At 45.1% G+C, this 20,054-nt stretch overlaps 1 protein-coding gene across 13 annotated transcripts in view; it reads right to left on the minus strand.

The window, feature by feature from the left end:
- Window positions 1-14,762, minus strand: part of NEB (nebulin) — a 211,709-nt gene extending 196,947 nt beyond the window's left edge. For 8 of the 13 annotated variants that reach the window (XM_076068129.1, XM_032957177.2, XM_032957174.2 and 5 more), the window contains exons 1-5: window positions 14,627-14,762; window positions 13,750-13,832; window positions 12,852-13,057; window positions 3,311-3,439; window positions 1,623-1,730 (exon numbers count right to left, since the gene is read on the minus strand). In XM_076068129.1, the coding sequence (XP_075924244.1) occupies window positions 1,623-1,730; window positions 3,311-3,439; window positions 12,852-13,025 (411 nt within the window). In that variant the 5' untranslated portion in view covers window positions 13,026-13,057; window positions 13,750-13,832; window positions 14,627-14,762. Of the gene's footprint in view, window positions 1-1,622; window positions 1,731-3,310; window positions 3,440-12,851; window positions 13,058-13,749; window positions 13,958-14,626 lie in introns of those variants that run through there. The other 5 variants (XM_076068127.1, XM_076068126.1, XM_032957173.2 and 2 more) reach the window with 2 other exon arrangements.
- Window positions 14,763-20,054: the final 5,292 nt, after the last annotated feature.

A 20,054-nucleotide genomic window follows, 5' to 3' on the forward strand; every position in this document is an offset into this window, starting at 1 on the left:
GTGACCAACAACGTCTGAATTGGTCTGTAATAAGCTAGGGCACTGATAAGGGGTTAACAATTATGAACATCACACTCCAAAAAATAAACTGGGACAGGGTATCATTGTATAATAATTGTGTCAATGTAGTAAAACCAGTTGCTATGAGAGGCACAGGCACATTCTGTCCTATGAGGTTTCCTATTTTCAGTGCTAGATTATAATTCCACTTACCAAATGATACAAATTAATTTTACCAGGTAAGGCCCACTGAGCCATACAACTCTGCCAGAAGCGACCTGGCTACAATTGACAGCTTAACGAAGTGGCTTGTCGCGTGGAATTTTAAAGCAGCCAAATACTTTAAACGCATGTTTCGAAATGCGCAGGGAAAAATATGTTATGCGCTGGATATTAACAGAGCCTATTCACAATTGGTCACGGGTTCATGGCTGATCGTCTTTTGTTTTTAAAAATGTATTTGCCTCACTGGTAGTGCTATATGACTATTCTTTTTTCTATCATTATTACGCTTGTTCACCCTGAGTCACGAGAATCCGTCTCAGGAGGGTTCTGCCAAATATCCCACAGGAGAGGGCGATGGTGCTATGTTTATTGAGTCATTTGCAGGCAATGTTTCACCATTGGGTTGTTTGTCTAATACAAGTTACATGGTGCTCTTTAGGCTATGGAAGTAAACCAGAAAATCCCGAGGAAACCCATGCAGAACACGGGGAGAACATGCAAACTCTACATACACACAGTCTGCAGAACACGGGGAGAACACACAAACTCTACATACACACAGTCTGCAGAACACGGGGAGAACATGCAAACTCTACATACACACAGTCTGCAGAACACGGGGAGAACACACAAACTCTACATACACACAGTCTGCAGAACAGGGGGAGAACATGCAAACTCTACATACACACAGTCTGCAGAACACGGGGAGAACACACAAACTCTACATACACACAGTCTGCAGAACAGGGGGAGAACACACAAACTCTACACACACAGTCTGCAGAACAGGGGGAGAACACACAAACTCTACACACACTCACAGTCTGCAGAACACGGGGAGAACACACAAACTCTACATACACACAGTCTGCAGAACAGGGGGAGAACACACAAACTCTACACACACAGTCTGCAGAACAGGGGGAGAACACACAAACTCTACACACACACAGTCTGCAGAACAGGGGGAGAACACACAAACTCTACACACACTCACAGTCTGCAGAACTGGGAGAGAACACACAAACTATACACACACACACTCTGTCTGCAGAACAGGGGGAGAACACACAAACTCTACACACACTCATAGTCTGCAGAACACGGGGAGAACATGCACACTCCACACACACACAGTCTGCAGATCAGGGGTGAGAACACACAAACTCTACACACTCACTCACAGTCTTCAGAACTGGGGTAAAACGTACAAACTCCACATGGGAAGGTGCCAAGAGTCAGGAATCAAACTAAGGCACTTCTGCCCGTGATGCACACGTGTCCCCAATGCACCGCCTTTCCGCCCAACTCCTTCCCACATTTTATTTTCAATTGCGCCTCTGCGCCGCGCCGCTCGCGTTTCCATCGTGTCGCGCTGCGTTCGCGCCACGCACCTCGCTCAAAATGTCCTGCGCATGCTTGCAGATCTTCTGCCTCGGTGTTTCCGACAGGGTGGTGAAGCCCTTGGGCTGGTGATTCTTCAGCGCCTCCTTGTATTTCACCTGTGCCAGGCAAACACCCAACCGAAGAAACCGGCACTCCGTGGTGATTGTGGGAGCGTGTTACTGCGCATTATTGTCCCGCGTCTACCGATTGGCACAGTCTGGCTACGTACGGCGCGAAAGAAGTTCAACGTGCACACGTACGTACATTGTCAGAACCCACGTGCGGTGACATGGAGCAACGCACTCCCACAATTGCTAACCCTCGAATATTACGAATAGGTATTGTTTAGAAAAAAATGGGCATACCAATCCGACAGATTACTCTTCCTTCCATCCTGGACATTCTCGACAATCGTCCTCCATAATCGATCCACTGCTGGATCAAGGCCTCCTAAAAGCCATCACCGTCCGCTATCGTCTTGCGACGTAACTGTCTCATCTGGCATCTGCACACCAACTAATTTCTTTGGAACAGTTTTTTTTGTGCTTAGTTGGCTGTCCTTCCCCCACGCCTCTGATTAGCGCGTTTGCCTATACGTGCGGTGGCGGCGGTGCGAAAGAAGTTCAATGCACATATCGTACTGCGCACGTGACTGATTTCATCGCTCCATCTCTGTGGTGGACGTAACCATTGGCTGTGCTCTCTGCTTTGTTTGGAATTCCGTCGTTCAGACTTCACCATGAGCCATCACCCCCTCTTGTTTGCGACGTTGTCCTGCCCAAGCCCGTTTACTTTTATTCTCAGTTAAAACCATGTCATCAACCAGCCGTATGTTCATTAACCCAACGTGTCCCTCTTTCTGTCTCTCTAATTCTAAGCGTGCGTCTCTGCGCATTCAGTGACAATATACGTTAACGTGACATCAGCTAAAGAAGAATGAACTAACTTGTTAAAGTTGCGTTCATTACGAAATACATTGTAATTAATACAAGGAAGTCAGCTTGAGAAATACCTCCGTAAAAATAGTTTTTTTTAATATATAAATTATCCAAATTAGTGCCAAAGTAAAGCAGCGGAAAGTTTTCTTTTAAAAAATCGGTATCCGTTAGTTATCTATTCATGAACCTCGAGGCCTCGTTTTGGAAAATAACTGAAACACTGTTGAAACTTGTCGTGGTTAAAAACATAGCAGCAGAATTAGAGGCTGGTACCATTCCTAACACTCAAAATTACTTTTGTGATAACGATGTCTTGCAAATCAATGGTAATGTTTCTTAAAACACCCATTGTTTAATGCCCCCTTTATTCATCTTCAGGAGAAAAGGCGTTTTATTGGTTGGTAGACTTCTAAAATGTGTTTATTAGCGTATTTTATTCTATGTTGAGGTCTGCTACAGCCACGACAAGGCTTCAGGAGAGAGTTGGTGGAGTTGTCCTCTTCCTCCACCGTTGAAGGAGCGCAGACTACAGTGGTTCACTACACGGTGCACAGTTTGTTTCCGCATGGCCACAATCGCAACGACTGCGACCTGTGTCTTTCCGATGTGGCTGATGGTTCCACCGGTGTCTCCGAGGATTGTCGAAGCGTGGGGGGCGTCTAATTAAATTCGAGGAACGCCGCCACTGTCCCCCTGCTTCAGCGTATGCACCTATCACCGTGGCCATCAGCCACGGTTACGCGGGCACGCGGTGTTACCTCGCTGAAGAGGTCCATCATCTTCTTGCTGTGAGCCAGGTAGGGCGTCATGAACTTGCTGGTGTCCACCTTTCGCTTCTTCTTCACCTTCCGGTGGACTAGGCCGGAGGGGTGAAGTTGCGGCACGCTCTGCAGAGACAACAACAACAACAACACACGCAAGCACAGGACGGTCCGGTGTTAGCAATCACCGCATACGGTGCTCGTGTCGTTGTTAAAGTTGTAATATATTTGACGGTAATTCATTAAAGGAAAGCTTCTGATGTGTGAAGACTCATTTTCGGGAAGTACTCAGATCCATTTGGTGACCCTGAGCAAGTGGTGAGGAGATGTGAACTACCTCGCCTGGTATACAAGAGGTCGTGGAGTTGATCCCGACCCTGACGCCTGCTGTATATTTGGAGTTTGCATGTGTCTCTCACAGTGGTGGCGTGGATTTTTTTCCAGGTCGTCCGGTTTTTTTCCTTCACATTATAATCAACAACGCGTTTAGGGTATTTGGCTGCGAGACATTTCCACACGATAAGCCACTTCGTTGAGTTATCCTTTGTGATAGTCAGGTCGCTAATCGAAAATAGCTATATAGCTCAGTGGGCCTTACCTTGTAAAAATAAAAAATAAAATGTATGTAGGTTAGCGTACATTCAACATTCCTGTGGCAGGAGACAGTCTATTCATAGGGAAACTATTGTTGATAATACAGATATTTTTTTGGGCTAGATCACATATCTAACCCAAAAAAAACCTGTATTATGGACATTGGTCGCGAAAGCCTACGCGTTTAACAAATTACCATTTACTTCACAATAGTGAATTTTGATTTAAAGCTTTCGTGACTGCAGGGATTCATATTCTTGGTTCTTTCGGTAAAGTCAATTGACAGGGAACGAAGAGTCGTCGAGTCAACCCCAAGCAGGATTGTTCCTCAGGACCTGCAGGCTCTGAGTTGTGCGATGTGCTTCCACGTCACTTACCTTGATAATGTACGGGCGATGGATTGTTCCATGTCAACGTGTAACAATAACGATTATAATAATGTGTTGTGAATATTTTAGCACTATACGCCCGGGCATCTCAGAGCGCTTTAAGGCGCACTTAATCTCAACTCATTTTGAAAGTAAATTGGCTGAATGAAGCTGGTTGTAATAAACCAGGGAAACATCGTAATCAAATTGCCAATGCAGTGGGTTTACTTTCCTACACACCGGTGTTCTGAAGTAGTAACTATTTGGCACGTTTTGTTTACGTGACAAACCTAACTCATTGGCTGTGCTGGGTGGCTATGGGTTGCTGATGGGGAAAAAAAGCAGCAAAATAAATATACTCTTTGGTTCTCTCGGTAAAGTCACGTAGGACCAATTCCTCCGCAGTTGCTGACCATAACGCTGTTGGCTCCCATGACATTGTTTTTTTTCCGAGACCAAGGTGCTCTGCAAACCATCTGGCTACTATCAAAGGTTTGTTCATGAAGCCATCCAGATATATAAACATAGACGTAACTTCAAGCGAGAAGATGGATACAAATTGAACAATCATTGGAAGGATGTTATTAACCATGTAAAAACCTTAGCTGCTCTACAGTTTGCCTTCATATCCGCAATTCCAGTCTCTTATGCCTAGCCCTGCTCATTCCAGTCTCTTGGAAATTTACAGTGCTTCAGCATTCCACTCCCCTCTGACCCACGCCCCCCACTCCCTAAATTTACCGTACCTTAGCAGTACCACCCCCGCTACCCACACCCCCCACCCTCTCTATCCCTGGCTCCTCCCCCTCCCTCTTCTATATAATCCCCTTGTTACTAGCAACTCTTTTGCCTACTTCAGCAAGTGTGTCTTGCTGTGGTTGTCCCCACCTGATGACGGACGCTTGTGTTGTGCTCAAAACGTCGTGATTTATTTTATTTTTTATTTTATACCTACTTGACTTTACCAAAAGAACCAAAGAGTATGGATCATTGCAGTCACCACAACTTCAGATCTAAAATACATTTTATAAAACCTTCCCTCCGCATTTCCCTGCAGCTCCTATCCTCCAGCTCTGCGTCAGTCCCGTCCACTTTTTTTCAATCCTCCGCGGTGTGCCGCGGATTAAGGGAGCATACCGCCAATAGTCTGTGAATTTCAGGGATTTGCGGATTATTGGATTGCGAATGACTGGAATTCTGCTATTGATTATCCAACAGGTGATTGAGTCAATCGTTGAAAGGCTGGGTTAATGTGTGTGTCAACAGGTGTGCCTGCCACACTCGGGTCGATGGCCGCTCACGGCCAACAAACAGTGACGTTAACTGAACCGGTCCTGGGTCTCCCGTAGGCCTACTCAGCCTCAAGTGAGTACCTGGTACAGGGTGTAAACATCGCCACTCGAGAGACAAAGACGGCCGGGCGTGGAGCTGGCCACCCACCCCGTCGTGTGACGTCCTGGCCTTCATAGGTGCTCGCTAACAACACTTGCCCCTACAGTCTATTAAGATCACACGGGAGATATGTGTTTTTGCCTTGTCTGCCACACGATCTAGAGATCAGTCAACAGGTGTATCGAGAGGGAACGAGAATACTGAATGTATAGGTGCTCAGGCCAGCCAGCTGGTGCACATGCCAGCGAGCAAGACGTGCAAGTCAAGTTTTGCGTCGGTCAGTATGGCTGAAAATAGCTTTGACAAAATCACCACGGGCAGCGGGGGTCCATATCAGTAGAGCACATACCGTCTCCATTAACTCGCCAGCCCCATGGTTGCACGCTTGGTACAACAGTTTAATAATATATCCCATTCAACAATATTTGGCACAGACGTAAAGGACTGTATAGAATAGTGCAGTGAAGGACAATACCAGAGCAATATGCTTCTCCGCTGTTAAATCACTATATTGCAATCGATATTTCACACAATGGGAAGATGATATTCTGGTATAAATACGTGAATTATCTACTCAAAAAGTGAGGTTACCTCTGATGTAGTAAACGTTAGGAGGGGAAATGGGATTATAAAGCAGTCATGTGACTTACAACTTCTGACCCATCCATACTGGACATCTGTAAAAAAAAGAGCTTCATAGCTCATCGGATTCCTCCAGTCTAAATACAGATTCTGATGATACTGAACTTCACCCTCAGTGATTCAGTTCCAGGCCACGTAGTGGACGCAGCTGTGAGATGCGTTGCTCCATTCCCAGAGTACTGGGTTAGATTGGTGTGTACCTGCAGTTCTCACTAGTAACGTGTGGTGGCATTCACGTGCTTGCTTTAATAACAACACGTACATAATTTGACCTGCTTATTAAGTCAGTTTCATTCATTGCCATCGGGATGTCTTAGATTGCTTAACACGTAGGCTTTCGCGACCAATATTATTCATAATAAAGGTTTTTGGGTTAGATCGCGTTATAAATGTGTCGTAACCCTCCACCACCCGACACGGCCAAACTGTAAAAAACGTGTCACGTTTACAAAGGACAAATAGTTCACTACTTTAGCCCACTGGTGTGTTGAAGAGTGAATCAACATCATTTCAAATTTGAGTACGACGTTTCGCTGGTAATTACATCCAGCATCATCGGGCAATTCGCCAGAATGGTAAAGCCCTCACTTGCTCCCGGTCTTAAATAAAGCAGCAGCAGGGTGACGTCATCATTTAACTCATTCAGGTGCAGTGATTTGAGGCGGGGGGGGGGGGGTATTGTAATTATATAATCGATTGGTAATCAGTCAATGGTTATGATGAGTAATGAGCTGTAGATTAGCAATTAGTTGTAATATATGTTATTGTAATTATATGCTACGTTTGTAATCTGTTAATTAGTATGTGTTTCCCCTATAAGGAATTGTAGTATGTATTATTTAATAATACGCTTCCAAGCCGCACTAAGCCTGTAGCTGTCAGAGCGATTAAAGTTATTTCTATTTCTCTCAATTTCAATGGATTCTCTAATTAGTCTTTGCCAGTAATAATTAGTTTTACAAAACACTTCAACGTTATCAAAATCAATTGAGTGTACTTGTTGACACGCATGTTCTGCCACTGCCGACAGTTGTGTTAAATTATCAACAGAAGGTGTATATCGGATTAACTGTTTATGTGGCAGATGCTATATTGGACAGAAGGGACGTAACATCAGCATAAGACTAAAAGAACACCAAAGAAATATTAAATTATCTCAAACACAACTGTTGGCAGTGGCAGAACATGCATGTCAACAAAGACACTCAATTGATTTTGATAACGTTGAAGTGTTGTGTAAAACTAATTATTACTGGCAAAGACTAATAAGAGAATCCATTGAAATTGAGAGAAATAGAAATAACTTTAATCGCTCTGACAGCTACAGGCTTAGTGCGGCTTGGAAGCATATTATTAAATAATACATACTACAATTCCTTATAGGGAAAACACATACTAATTAACGGATTACTAACGTAGCATATAATCACAATAACATACATTACAACTAAGTACTAATCTACAACTCATTACTAATCATAACCATTGACTGATTACCAATCGATTATATAATTACAATACCCCCCCCTCCGCCTCAAAACACTGCACCTGAATGAGTTAAATGATGACGTCACCCTGCTGCTCTATTTAATACCGGGAGCAAGCGAGGGCTTTACCATTCTGGCGAATTGCCCGATGATGCTGGATATAATTACCAACGAAACGTCGTACTCAAATTTTAAATTATGTTGATTCACTCTTCAACACACCGGTGGGCTAAAGTAGTGAACTATTTGTCCTTTGTAAACGTGACACATTTTTTACTGTTTGGCCGTGTCGGGTGGTGGAGGGTTACGACACATTTATAAATAACGCGATCTAACCCAATAACCTTTATAATGAATATCTTAGATTGCAATGACGATCTGTAAAAAGTGACAGCAAAAAATGTAAAACTTGAACGATTGAGTCAAATTGTGCTTCCAATTTTCAGGTAAATAATAATTTAAAAAAAAACCTGATGTGACTGCATTGTTCAGTAAGATGAGCACGTGACCTTCCTTAAAAACAATGCGCTTACTTGAAAGTATTATCTCTGCCCATCCTTTCTGTCTGTAACATTGAGTCGTGGTAACTCTCACAAAGAGAGTCCAACGTCAATGCCATTCGAGCCGTAGGGTAGACAAAACCGAACATATTGATTAAAGGGTTCACCAACTCCTGTCAATAGAATAAAACGAGAATGGGTAAAACTTCTTGGCCAACGTGATGACATCACATGCCATGCGCGCAGCCATGACTTAATAAAAAACCGGAGGACCCTGAGAAAAATCCACTCGACCGCAGGGAGAACACGCAGACTCCAAATATACAGGCGTCAGGGTCGGGATCGAAACCCACGACCTCCTGTTTACCAGGCGAGGTTGTTAACATCTCGCCACTGCGGCGCCCTACCCACGTGATATCACTGGGTCAGCTTAAACAGCTTTCTTGTTGCCATTAAGTTAGCGGGAGGGCCACGATAACTCGAGTCAAGACGTTCCACCAATATGAATAAAATGTCAGTATGAAGTTGCGTTGCTAATTATTACCAAGGGGCATACCCTTGGTTCCAATTCTTCCGATCGTTTTGCATTTGTATATACTCGCAGAAATATGTCTAGAACCTCGGTGTTAAAATAAATTGAGAGTTCCTCACCTCTCTCTAAACTTTGCAGGATCTCTCACATCAATCTGTTGCAGTATATTTCTCTGATCCGCATTCTTCCTACCCCTCCTGTTGCGGAGACTATTCTGTTCTTCTGTGACTTCTTTGTTTTGCCTGCTGTTACTGTCCTGTATTACTTCCCCACCATAAAACAACAGTCTAATTTGCCACTGCCAGACTTGCCACGCTCCCTCAAACAGAATCACATCTCACCGAATATGAAAAATCCCGTCATGGATCCCAGATCCATGTTACTAGCAGTAGAATTCGTCACAATATTGCTCGTACTGCTTTTAAAGTCTTAAACAGGCTTACCTTTCACATATTATCCTGTCGGGGACACTGCTGTAGCTACCAATGCCTATAGGCAAATGTTCAAGGTCACCCTTGTACATCGACAGTGTGTGAGATCGCTTTTCTTCTCTTTTGGCTTCCAATTCCTGGACAAATCGCGCTTCAGTCGCTTCAGGTGGTCTCCCCTCAGAGTCACGGTCTCAGCCACACCACAACTCCCACAGACATGGGTAGGCAACCCCACCAAGAGTCACTCACTTCGTCGTTACACAGCTGCTGAGGGTGATCCCCCCTACCACCCCTCCCCCCCCCCCCCCGCAGTGCCATGCTACCCTGTGGCGTCTACCGCTACTCACGGTTGGTCACGTACGGTGCGAAAGAAGTTCAACATACACTACAGACAAATGCTGGCATAACCTGAACCCTGCCAGGGGCACTGACGTGTAATCTGAAGAGGACCTGGGAGGTCAGGAGGTCGGCACAACTCTCCCGCCTGTACGGCTCCAGGTGCCGAGGGGGTAAGATAAGCTATCAACTAAAAATCCCGGACACCAACGTGGCTAAAAGACTGCTCTGGATCTATTGGGGCACACTTGTTGTCTCATAATGAGCCGCACCCCAAGATAATAATGCGTGGGAGATACGGTATATGTATATATATTTAAAGACGATGACCTTCAGTGAATTTTGAGATCGCCATGACCAACACTTGATGCCACTATTACCTCATTGCTGTGCTAATGATTTCACTCAATGTAATACGTTTGCGGTAAATGTATTCTCGGCTGTGCGGTTTTTTGTTTTACTTCCAGATCCAGCAGAGACGTCGTAATTAGCAGCACTCGCTGAGTTCATCAGCGTGAAGCCCCTAGACAGAGTGAGCACATCGGTTTCCAGGGGAGAAATATATTCAAACAATTGCCACGAGCAGTTAATTATGATCATTCCCTGTAGTCGTGCCATTAATTAGCCTACGTTTATTTTGCCACTTGCAAATCATGTGAACAAAACGAAATCAACCGTCTGCAAGATTTTAACGGCGGAAAAAACTCGAGCAATTTCGCCCAATCTTAATGCACTCTCTCTATGGGCACTCGACTGGACCATGGAGAACTTTCCAAGCGGCAGCGGCGCGGAGTTATCTATCTCGAGCCTTCCGTAACATTCCCGGAATGCTGAGGCATGGCGTGACATCGGGCAAGCGCTCGGCTGTCTACAAGCGCTGCCGATGTCAGCATTCACAAACAACCTGGCCTGCTCCCAACATGTACAAGACAAGCGCCACCCACTCCCGTACCATTTTTTTATACCTCCCACCCACCCCACCACCATTCCCCGTCTCCTACTCCTCCAACTTTAGTCGGTGAGACATTTATCTCAGGCCGCACAGTCCTGACAACAAAGCGGGCATGGCCGTTGGGGGGCGGGCAAGGTCGCTCCCCTCCGTAAAAACAGCGTGGCCACTCTAGGCGATCGCGACATCCTCTCGCAGGACTCGATGGCCGAGTGCGCTGTTGAGCAACACCAAGCCAAGTGTAAGCAAAGCCCCCAGCTCTTGCCCTGTGTCTACGGCTCGCGGAGTGCGAGCTGTAACGGGATAACATGAATCCGGCGACAGAATGAATGATAAGTTACGTGAATGTTTTAGGCCCATATACTGCACGCAAGCAAATTGAGCGTGGCTTTGCCCGTAATTATGGGGAGTAATGGAAAGGAAATCGAGGTGTTTTTAACGATGCAATTGCTCGATTAAACGGGAATCGACCGATTTGTTACGATACAAAGCTTGATCCATGCTCGAACACATAGGCACATGTTTTCAAAATATCATAGCCATGTTTGATACATGCTTGAACGTATTTGTTCGAGTATTGATCAAGCATGAGTAAAGCTGGTGTTCGAGCATGCATCAAGCATGGATCAAGCTGTGATATTTTGAATACTCGTATGTATGTGTTCGAGCATTGATGAAGCTGTGATATTTTTCATAAAACAAATTTTATCGTTAAAGTGATTCTTGTTACCTGATTTATGGATATAAAAACACGATTTGTGGATCGAAAAAGCCCTATATTAGGCCACAACCTTGACGCTGAGTGGCCTCCCTCCTCACGAACATAATTGATCATTCATTTTTTGTCGAGGATTAATTTTATCCTGTAACAGCCGCGAGCTTCATGAATAATGCGCCTTCCGGCAAATGCCGTGGGGTTTGTTTTGCATGCCAGTGGTCACGAGTCCTGTTGGAGGCACACAGTTGACGCTCTCCGTGAACCCCAAAGTTTCCATTCGACCATGAATCTGACAATTGTATTGGCCAATGGCAATTCAAATGAGTTCTAAAGAACATTACTCGAATGGCCGTACCACTAACAAAGCCACGTCTGCCACGCGATGGTTAATGTGTGTAATGAAACAACACACGGTTAGCTGTTACAATGTTGTGGATGTCTGTAAAATATATATAAATACAATGTTGTAAAATATCATTCTAAATGCCGTTAAACGTCTTAAAATGTCCTTTGAAGAAACGCCCAGGAAATGATGTCTACTTTTCTCGAGTGCTTGCCTGCTGTGGGACATATGTCCGCGGTGGCACTTTATGTAAACAAAAGGGAGTGGATAAAAAAAACAGTATAGTACATAATCACTACCAGCAAGAGCATCACCTTGATCATCATTTTAAGTGCCAGTCATTTTCATCACCTTCTCAGTTATCAACCGAACCCACCATCCATCTGGGCTCTGTAAAAAAATACACGGCCCTACTTTGTGGGAAGTTAAAATATGGTGACGGGGTTTTTTTTTTCCAAGAATAGAATGCCTCCGCTTTAGATATATTTGGAATTTTCACCATCGGCTCCGGGCCACCAATGTGAAGATCACCCCCAGTGCAGAGAGCAGATGCTTTGACTTTGATTTATAAGAGCTGAAGCATAGATGTATGTATAGGCATGTACAATATGTTGAACTTCTTCTGCACCGTACGTAGCCAACAGTGCCAATCGGATGGTACGGGGAGGGGGGGGGGGGGGTGAGACAACAAACTAAAACACAAGCACTTCTAAAGAAATTAATGTATGCACCTGGGCTATCAGTACAGAGGCAGCCGATTCCGTAATGCATGTAGTGACATAAATAGTGGAGAGTCACGATAATCCTCTGTGTGCAGTTTATTTGAGTGGTACATTGGTTGGTGTGCACTGCACTATCCACCCAGTGACCTGAATTGGATTCCTCGCCACGGCGAAAATCAGTGGTATGTGATATCTGAATGGGTCCTGCCCCCTCCAACCACCCCCCCCCCTTGCCAACTCGCATGGTGAAGTATGGTTAGCAGAGGATTTGCTCAAAAGATAAAGACGTACATATATGTTTGTGTAACTGCAGACCTGCTACGTATTTAAACTTTGAATTTAGCGCTGTATAAATCATGTTTTCAGCATTGACCTTGACACTTTTTTGATATACGGTAGTTTTAAATGTTTAGATTTGTTTATGTGCAAGTCTGTGTCCATATATGTCATGAATGCTGTTCAAAATACAGCAGAGTAACAATGATAATTTTTTTCTGCCAAATACAGGTGGCACTGACACTCACCACTTTTCTCACTTGATGTGTCACCGGATCTTCAACAATCACCTCTTCCACCACCTCTTCCACCACCTCTTCCTCTTCCTCCTCCTCCCCCTCCTCCTCTTCTTCCTCTTCTACCTCCTCCTCGTACTCTTCATATTCCACCACCTCTTCGTACACCACCGTGGTGGACGTCATGGCCACTCGGGCCCGGGGGCACGAACAATGCCCTGCGTCAAAAAGATGGCAAAGCGTGCACACCACCGCCGCAGCGCTGGCGTGAGGTCTCGCTGCACCGATGCGAAGGCCGCTCACGGGGAGTTGCCCCGTGTGACATTTACACACAACCGCGTCGAGTTCCGACGACCGTTTTTCAAGCACGACATGCCTGAAATTTGCCATGAAATCCCATTGAATCAATGTAGAATTCACGTGTACATTTCGCCCAATTTAATCTCTAAACAATAACCAATCACTCCCAAAGATATTGGAGGGCATCTGGGCGCACACTTTAGGGGCATTTACAAAACTAAATAATTTTCCATTTTACAATGTCAAGGGTATGCTTATGCGAAACATATAACGGAAAGTGCAAAACTGGCACTTCATATATCCAACCACAGTACTTTCAAACCCTCAAAATACTTTAACACAACCGCACGCATGTAAGCTATTGCACGCAAATACCGCGTCAACATTGTACACCCACCTCACAAAGGCAGTGAATTTTAATGAACACAGAGAGCGTGCAGATTTTAAGGAAACACCAGCCGTTACAAACAGCTGCAATCGCCGGGAAATATCACGAGAGATAATTGCACTGTTTGATTTTTAAAGAGAATATAAATAGAACACAACGGACCGCATGCGTCTGCGCTGCGAGTATATGGCTCTGGAAAGAATTGAGGGTGGAATACCTTACCCTAAAATAGGGCGCGATTGGCACCCTGCAACGGTCGCAACCGCCTCTCCGAACGTCTCCCTCCAGCCACCAAATATCCGATTCTGTGGTTTTAATACAACAACAAAAATGACCTTGAATAGGACAACGGCAACAAAAACAACAAATCGTTTTTTCTTTTCGTAACTGAAATGAAAAGGTTTTTTTATATTTTCTCTCTTTCCTCCCACTCGCGCGAGAGAGGAGGTGGTAAGAAGTAGATGGTCCCCCTACCCCCCGGTCAACCCTGGGGGAGAGAGTCGGGGTGGGTGGTTGGTTGGGTGGGTGGGGTGAGGGTGGATGAGGGACGTGCATTTTGTCCGAAGGGACGTCACCCCCTTCCCCTATGCGGGCATCGCAGCTGTCCCTGCTGACTCAAGCGCGTCTATTTTGTTTGACCCGAGCGGGGGGGCGTCGCGTCCCCATTGGTGCACGCCGCCTGGGAGGGCCTCCCAAGGCCTTGCCGGGAGAGCGTGACGGCACCCCTGGCCCTCCGCTTATAAATAGATTGTGAAGTCTCACCAGATTTTTTTTCTTCGCTCTCCCCAAATTTATTCGAAGGATTAAAATTAGGCGTCGGTAAAGGCGCGACTCAGCGGTCCTACTTTTCTGTTACGCGAGAAACTCGTTCATCGAGTAACGTTGAAAAAAATATTTATTATTTTGCATCGTCAAAACATAAACGACAAGCCGCGTTCTCTTCGCCGAGCATTGCCCGATAAAAATGACATTTTTTAAAATCGGTTTTCAAAACGCAGATGATAAAAAAGTACATTTATTAATTTACTCATTGACTACATCAACATCGCAACCACCGTGTGAGAAAGGAGACATTTAAAAATAATAATAATAGACTTACCTTTGTGCAGAACAAGAGCCGCCTGGTTTCCAAACTCCCGACAGAGACAACCCCGGAGACTGAGTCTACCACAGACCCACGTCTACCCGTCCGCAGGGAGGGGGACAAGCGTCCCAGCCACACCAATACCGCACTCTCGTTACGCGGTCCTATTTATAAAAAAACACTCTGATTGGTCAGCAGCGAGCCCAGGGGAAAATGTTAAGTGGTGGTAGAGGCGAGTGTTGGAAGATTAATCTAAATGGGGGACGTGAGGCGGGTGGGGGGTAGTGTGGTGATGGTGGTGCGATGGTGGGGAGGGGGGGGGGTGTGTTGGAGAGAGGACGATCGTGTACCCAGTTCTGAAAGCAGCCGTTAAGCCACTGGCGGAGGCTGGGAGCGGAAAACACCGAGGTTCCGACAAACCCCAACAGCACAGAGGGGCTTCCAAGCATCAACGCGAGTGGCCCTCTGTGCCCGTGAGCATTCTCGAATGTAACACGGCTGTTGATGTTCGTGAGAGCGCCTCCGTCAACTGGTCGGGGGTGGTGGTGGGGGGTGTACCGTCACGGGACAAAGTTCTAACGCGGCGCCAAATTGTTCACTCCGCGCTCGCGTGCAACTCCTCTCCCGAGATTGTCCGCTTTCTCAAAACACTCGCTCTCAGCGCTGAAAAGCGAGATGTTCGGCGGCGGGGCGAGCGTCTCGGTAACCAAACGTGCTGTGTGTTTGAGCCATGTGCGATGTTGTTCCCTCACCACCCACCCCCCCCCCCCCAGTCAAAATAAAACTTCTACCGCACTAAAATGCACCCCAAGCTGACGACGACGACGAGGGATGTGGCACGAAACCTTCGCTTCCAACGAACCACCCTCGTGGTGGCTCAAGGGCAATCAGAGTGTGTTCGAAGCTGAGCTATTTTTAAAAAGGGGGGCTTGCACGCGAGTGGAGAGTTGCGTGCTTGGAATTACATTGTGATAAAGGAAGTGGAAAACATGGATTAGGGAACATACACAATCTGGATCCATCATATTGACCGTACCCCCCCCAAAGAAAATGGGGAAGGGTTGGGCATGATCAGTGGTTTGAAGTCTGATGACTGGTACGTATGTATGTAATGTTAACCTCTTTCGCACCGTACGTAGCCAAGCGTGCCAATCGGATGGTGGTCGAGAGCAATGATGGGGAGTGGCAGCCAAATGAGGAAAAATGTGACCAAGAGTAGCCTCACAACTCTTTGGTTCTTTCGGTAAAGTCACGTAGGTATAAAATAAAATACATTAAATCACGACGTTTCGATCGCAACACAAGCGACCGTCATCAGGTGGAACAGGTACAGCAAAAGAACTGCTGATGACGGTCGCTTGTGTTGCCATCGAAACGTCGTGAATTTATTTATTTTTCTACCTACGTGACTTTACCGAAAGAACCAAAGAGTATGGATCCCTGCAGTCACGAAAACTTCAAATCTAGATAGTAGCCTCACTGCGGAGATTAAGTGATGAGATCAGCTCGCTTGCAGCTGATAGGCGGCCTGTTGTTTCGCAGGAACGCATGATGTGGTGATGGCTTGGGGAGACCTTCATCCAGCTGTGGATAGATCATGGCTGCTGCTGATGATGCGCGAGTCATTAATTTATGTTCAGGGCGAGAGATGGAATCATTCCACGTCTGTAACATTCCATCGAGAGCGCTTTTTTACTTGCTGGTGTGCACTGCGGTATAAGCAGAGTGAAGAGGGAGGTGAAGGATTAATTCCATCAGTGTTGCACTGAGGCTAGTGTTGTACATTGCAGTATTTGTTTAATTAGAAGCAAAAAATAAGTATGTTCTCCTGTAACGGTGGTAGTTGCATTCCTGAAGAATACTACGTTATGGAAAAATCACGTCGTAATAAATAATATAGGGTAAAGTGCAGTCCACGATAACACGTGAGATGCGTAGGCAGGCTCAACAAAGACCGAGGCGCGTGGGTAGCATCTAGAAGCATCCAGCAGCATCCCCAATGCCTCGTGCGATGCTACGCCGAGGCAGCCGCACGACCGCTTATTCCTACTCGCTCGACGTAGTTCTGTTCGCTCGATCGGGTTATATCCAATTCGCATCCGCGTTAAAAAAAATGTGTGTCCCTAATACATTTATCGCGTTCCATCCAATTAATGTTTTGAAAACACACGGCGTTATCGGACGACAGATTGTACTTTATAAGACTTTTAATCCATAGAAAGAGATGGGGATTGCAAAAGTTTCGAGATATTGCAGAAATAAACACATTTTATAACTACTTTTTGCGTGTAGTTTGCTGCTCTTCTGCCGCACCTCCGATAAGCACGGTTGATTACAAAGGATGGAGGCGTTCAACATACAGTGTTCCTTTGGTTTACGATGCATCGATCAATGATATTTCGATTAACGATCCGCCTAACCATAGGGGTCCCATTGTTTCTATTAACGAAACATTTTCGATTAACGGTATGTGTGTGTGCGATATCACGCGGCCGCCAATTTCCTTCAATCGGAGCGCTCCCTAAGTGGACTCGGCAGACCTCAGCCAATCAGCGACGCCCTTTTATGAGAGTTTTAAGAGCAACTGGCTGCTCGCTTTTCAATGTTTGATGTGCGTTGCTTGTGGACAAACAGCTCTTTTGCATACTAAGTGAGGTTTTTTTTTACTTAAAGGTTAAAGACAGTAAAACCTCGTTATTTCGGTATTTGCTAATTCGTAAATGGGGATAATTCAGCATGGCTGCGCTTTCGGTATATATACGGTATATTAGTAAGGTATATTAGTAATTCACCATGAGCCGAATTGCCGTACCGAATGGTTCAATATCGGCATACACGTGGAGCGACGCCACGCGCCACAACCAAAACAATGGCTCAGTCTGGTGGCGGTGCGCGTGGTGAGCGTCAGTGCAGACCTGTCGCTTTGGATTTTACCTTGCTTATGCACTCTGTGCAAGCCAGCTCCCTCAGAAATGTCGTCTACACCTACATCAAGAATAGAAAGGGACTGAAGTATAAATCCCTCAGTCTGCGAGATCAATCCGAAGTTTTGGATAGAATTGATGCAGGGCGTGTGTCAATGTGTACGGTGTGTGACGAGTTTTACATAAAATCAAGCACCTTTGACGAGATCAAGAAAGGCCGGGAGAAGATTAGAAAGCACGCCTTAACCTTGGAGGATCCTAGCAGCTCCAAAAAAGGGTACATAAGAGGATCAAGGCTGCACACTTTGCTGACTTGGATAGTGCAGTGTACAAGTGGTACAAACAGGAGCGTGCAGCTGGAGTCAACGTCCGTGGTGTGGACATTCAACATGCTGCAATACGCCTGGTGCAACATCTGCATATTCAAGGCTTCAACGCAAGTGCTGGCTGGCTGGCTGTTCAACTTTCGAAGTCGTCACTGCTTGGGAAACCCCAAAGTTGTTTGGGAGTCTGCAAGTGATGACCAGGCCAGTGTTGATCCCTTGAGGAAGCACCTGGTCGAGATAATTGAAGCATCTCAACTCTGCATGGCGCAGGTATACAACGTTGATGAAACAGGGCAGGAAGCACTGGGGAATACTATTGTACATAATTCGGAATATTGGAGAATTTGGCAAGGCCAGAGCCCATATGTGTCGAATTAACAGGGATTTACTGTAAGATCAATAAAACGAAATTGTTGAAACGTGAACTATGTTTTTAAGGTGAAAAGGATGAACTTACGATCGTCTTGGAACAAATGAAGCCTTTAACATGTGTTCCCTATATTCGATTAACTATAATTTCAATTAACGATGGTATTCGTGGAACCAATTAACATCGTTAACCAAGGGACCACTGTGCATACATAGATCCTGACAGAAAGTGGCCTTTCGCAAACAGTTCCACAGTTAATGTACATCGGTATTGCACTCGGTGAGAACAAAATACTTTCAGCATAACATAAAATCCACTGCACTTGTGGGAAACATATACTGTAAATATGTCAATATAGTACAGCCCATGTTTAGGCTGTGCACTTGGGAGATGGAGCGATGAAATCAGCTCTTGTCCATGTGGATTACTGCATTGCAGGATCATGAGGGATGGCGATGGCTACGTGGATGTATTCATCCAGCAGTGGATTTGTCATGGCTGATAATGACCCATTTAAGACGCACTGAAACATTCCAGAATGCAATATTTCTTCATTAGGCCACATTTGCTGTATAGTGTTGTGACATGTATTTTTTTTATTCTGTTGTCATAAAAAATGAATTTTAAAAAAACAATGAAGGCCATGTATTCGAAAAAAATATTTAGGAGTGTGAAGTTGGTACATTTTAAACATTGCAGAAGGCATCATGAGACCTTCATGCGAGTTTATATAACAATAGGTTTTACCCTTTTACCCTTTCTGCCAATAAAACAGGTGTTAAGATGTTCAAACACCAAATAGAAATCTTTTGCAAGGAATTAAGTCTGTATTAACCACACACAGTACTTGTGCTGAACATGCAAACAAACGTGCCCTGGTATAATATATGGCATTGTCTTTGAAACCGATTGGCCTACACCAGAGACAGCCTTCTTTATGGTCTGACACTGGTGATACTAGGCCATAAATAATATATTCAATTCAGCGTTAAAATGAATCTAGTTAAATTTCGATTTAAAGCTTTCGTGACTGCAATGATTCATCTTCTTTGGTTCTTTCGGTAAAGTCACGTAGAATGAGAATAAAATAATAAATTGATAAAATAACACAATAATATTCTCACGACGTTTCGGCCACAACACAAGCGGCCTTCATCAGGTGAAGGGACGAGACTGTCTGGTAGGACAGCGCTGTCCTACCAGACAGTCTCGTCCCTTCACCTGATGCTTGTGTTGTGGCCGAAAACGTCGTGAGAATATTATTGTGTTATTTTATTTTATCAATTTATTATTTTATTCTCATTCTACGTGACTTTACCGAAAGAACCAAAGAAGATTAATCTAGTTGTACCGTTGAATCAAAAGTGACCCCAAATCGCGACAATGCATCGGACCGCACTGAGGGGGGCCAATCGATATACTGTATACCTTCTGGACAATTTATAAAAAAGCTCAACGTCATGTTAAATGCTAATCGCCAAGTGGAAATGCAGATGCCACATTCCTGTTATTTTCCCCTCAACTTTACAATGAGCGACTTTAATTACGCTATTAGCACTGTGACGTGACGAGATACATCCAAAAATACATCCGCAACTGTTGCACAGCGTGACGGAAGAAGGCTCTGGCAAATAAAGTCACGGAAGAAGTTTTTCAAGACCCCTTACACACACCGAGTGGCACGCCTCCTTTTAATTCTTTTTTTTAGTCCTCCAAAAAAAGCACTGGCGGCATAAACCATCGACGCAGAAACGTTTAGCCGTGGGGAGTCGGGTATCCCAAACGCATACGCCAAACTAAGGTTCGGCGTATTACTTTGACAC

The sequence above is a fragment of the Petromyzon marinus genome, chromosome 19 (assembly GCF_048934315.1).
Source record: "Petromyzon marinus isolate PM22_M1 ecotype Great Lakes invasive population chromosome 19, UKy_Petmar_22M1.pri1.0, whole genome shotgun sequence".
NCBI classification, from domain to species: Eukaryota; Metazoa; Chordata; class Hyperoartia; order Petromyzontiformes; family Petromyzontidae; genus Petromyzon; species Petromyzon marinus.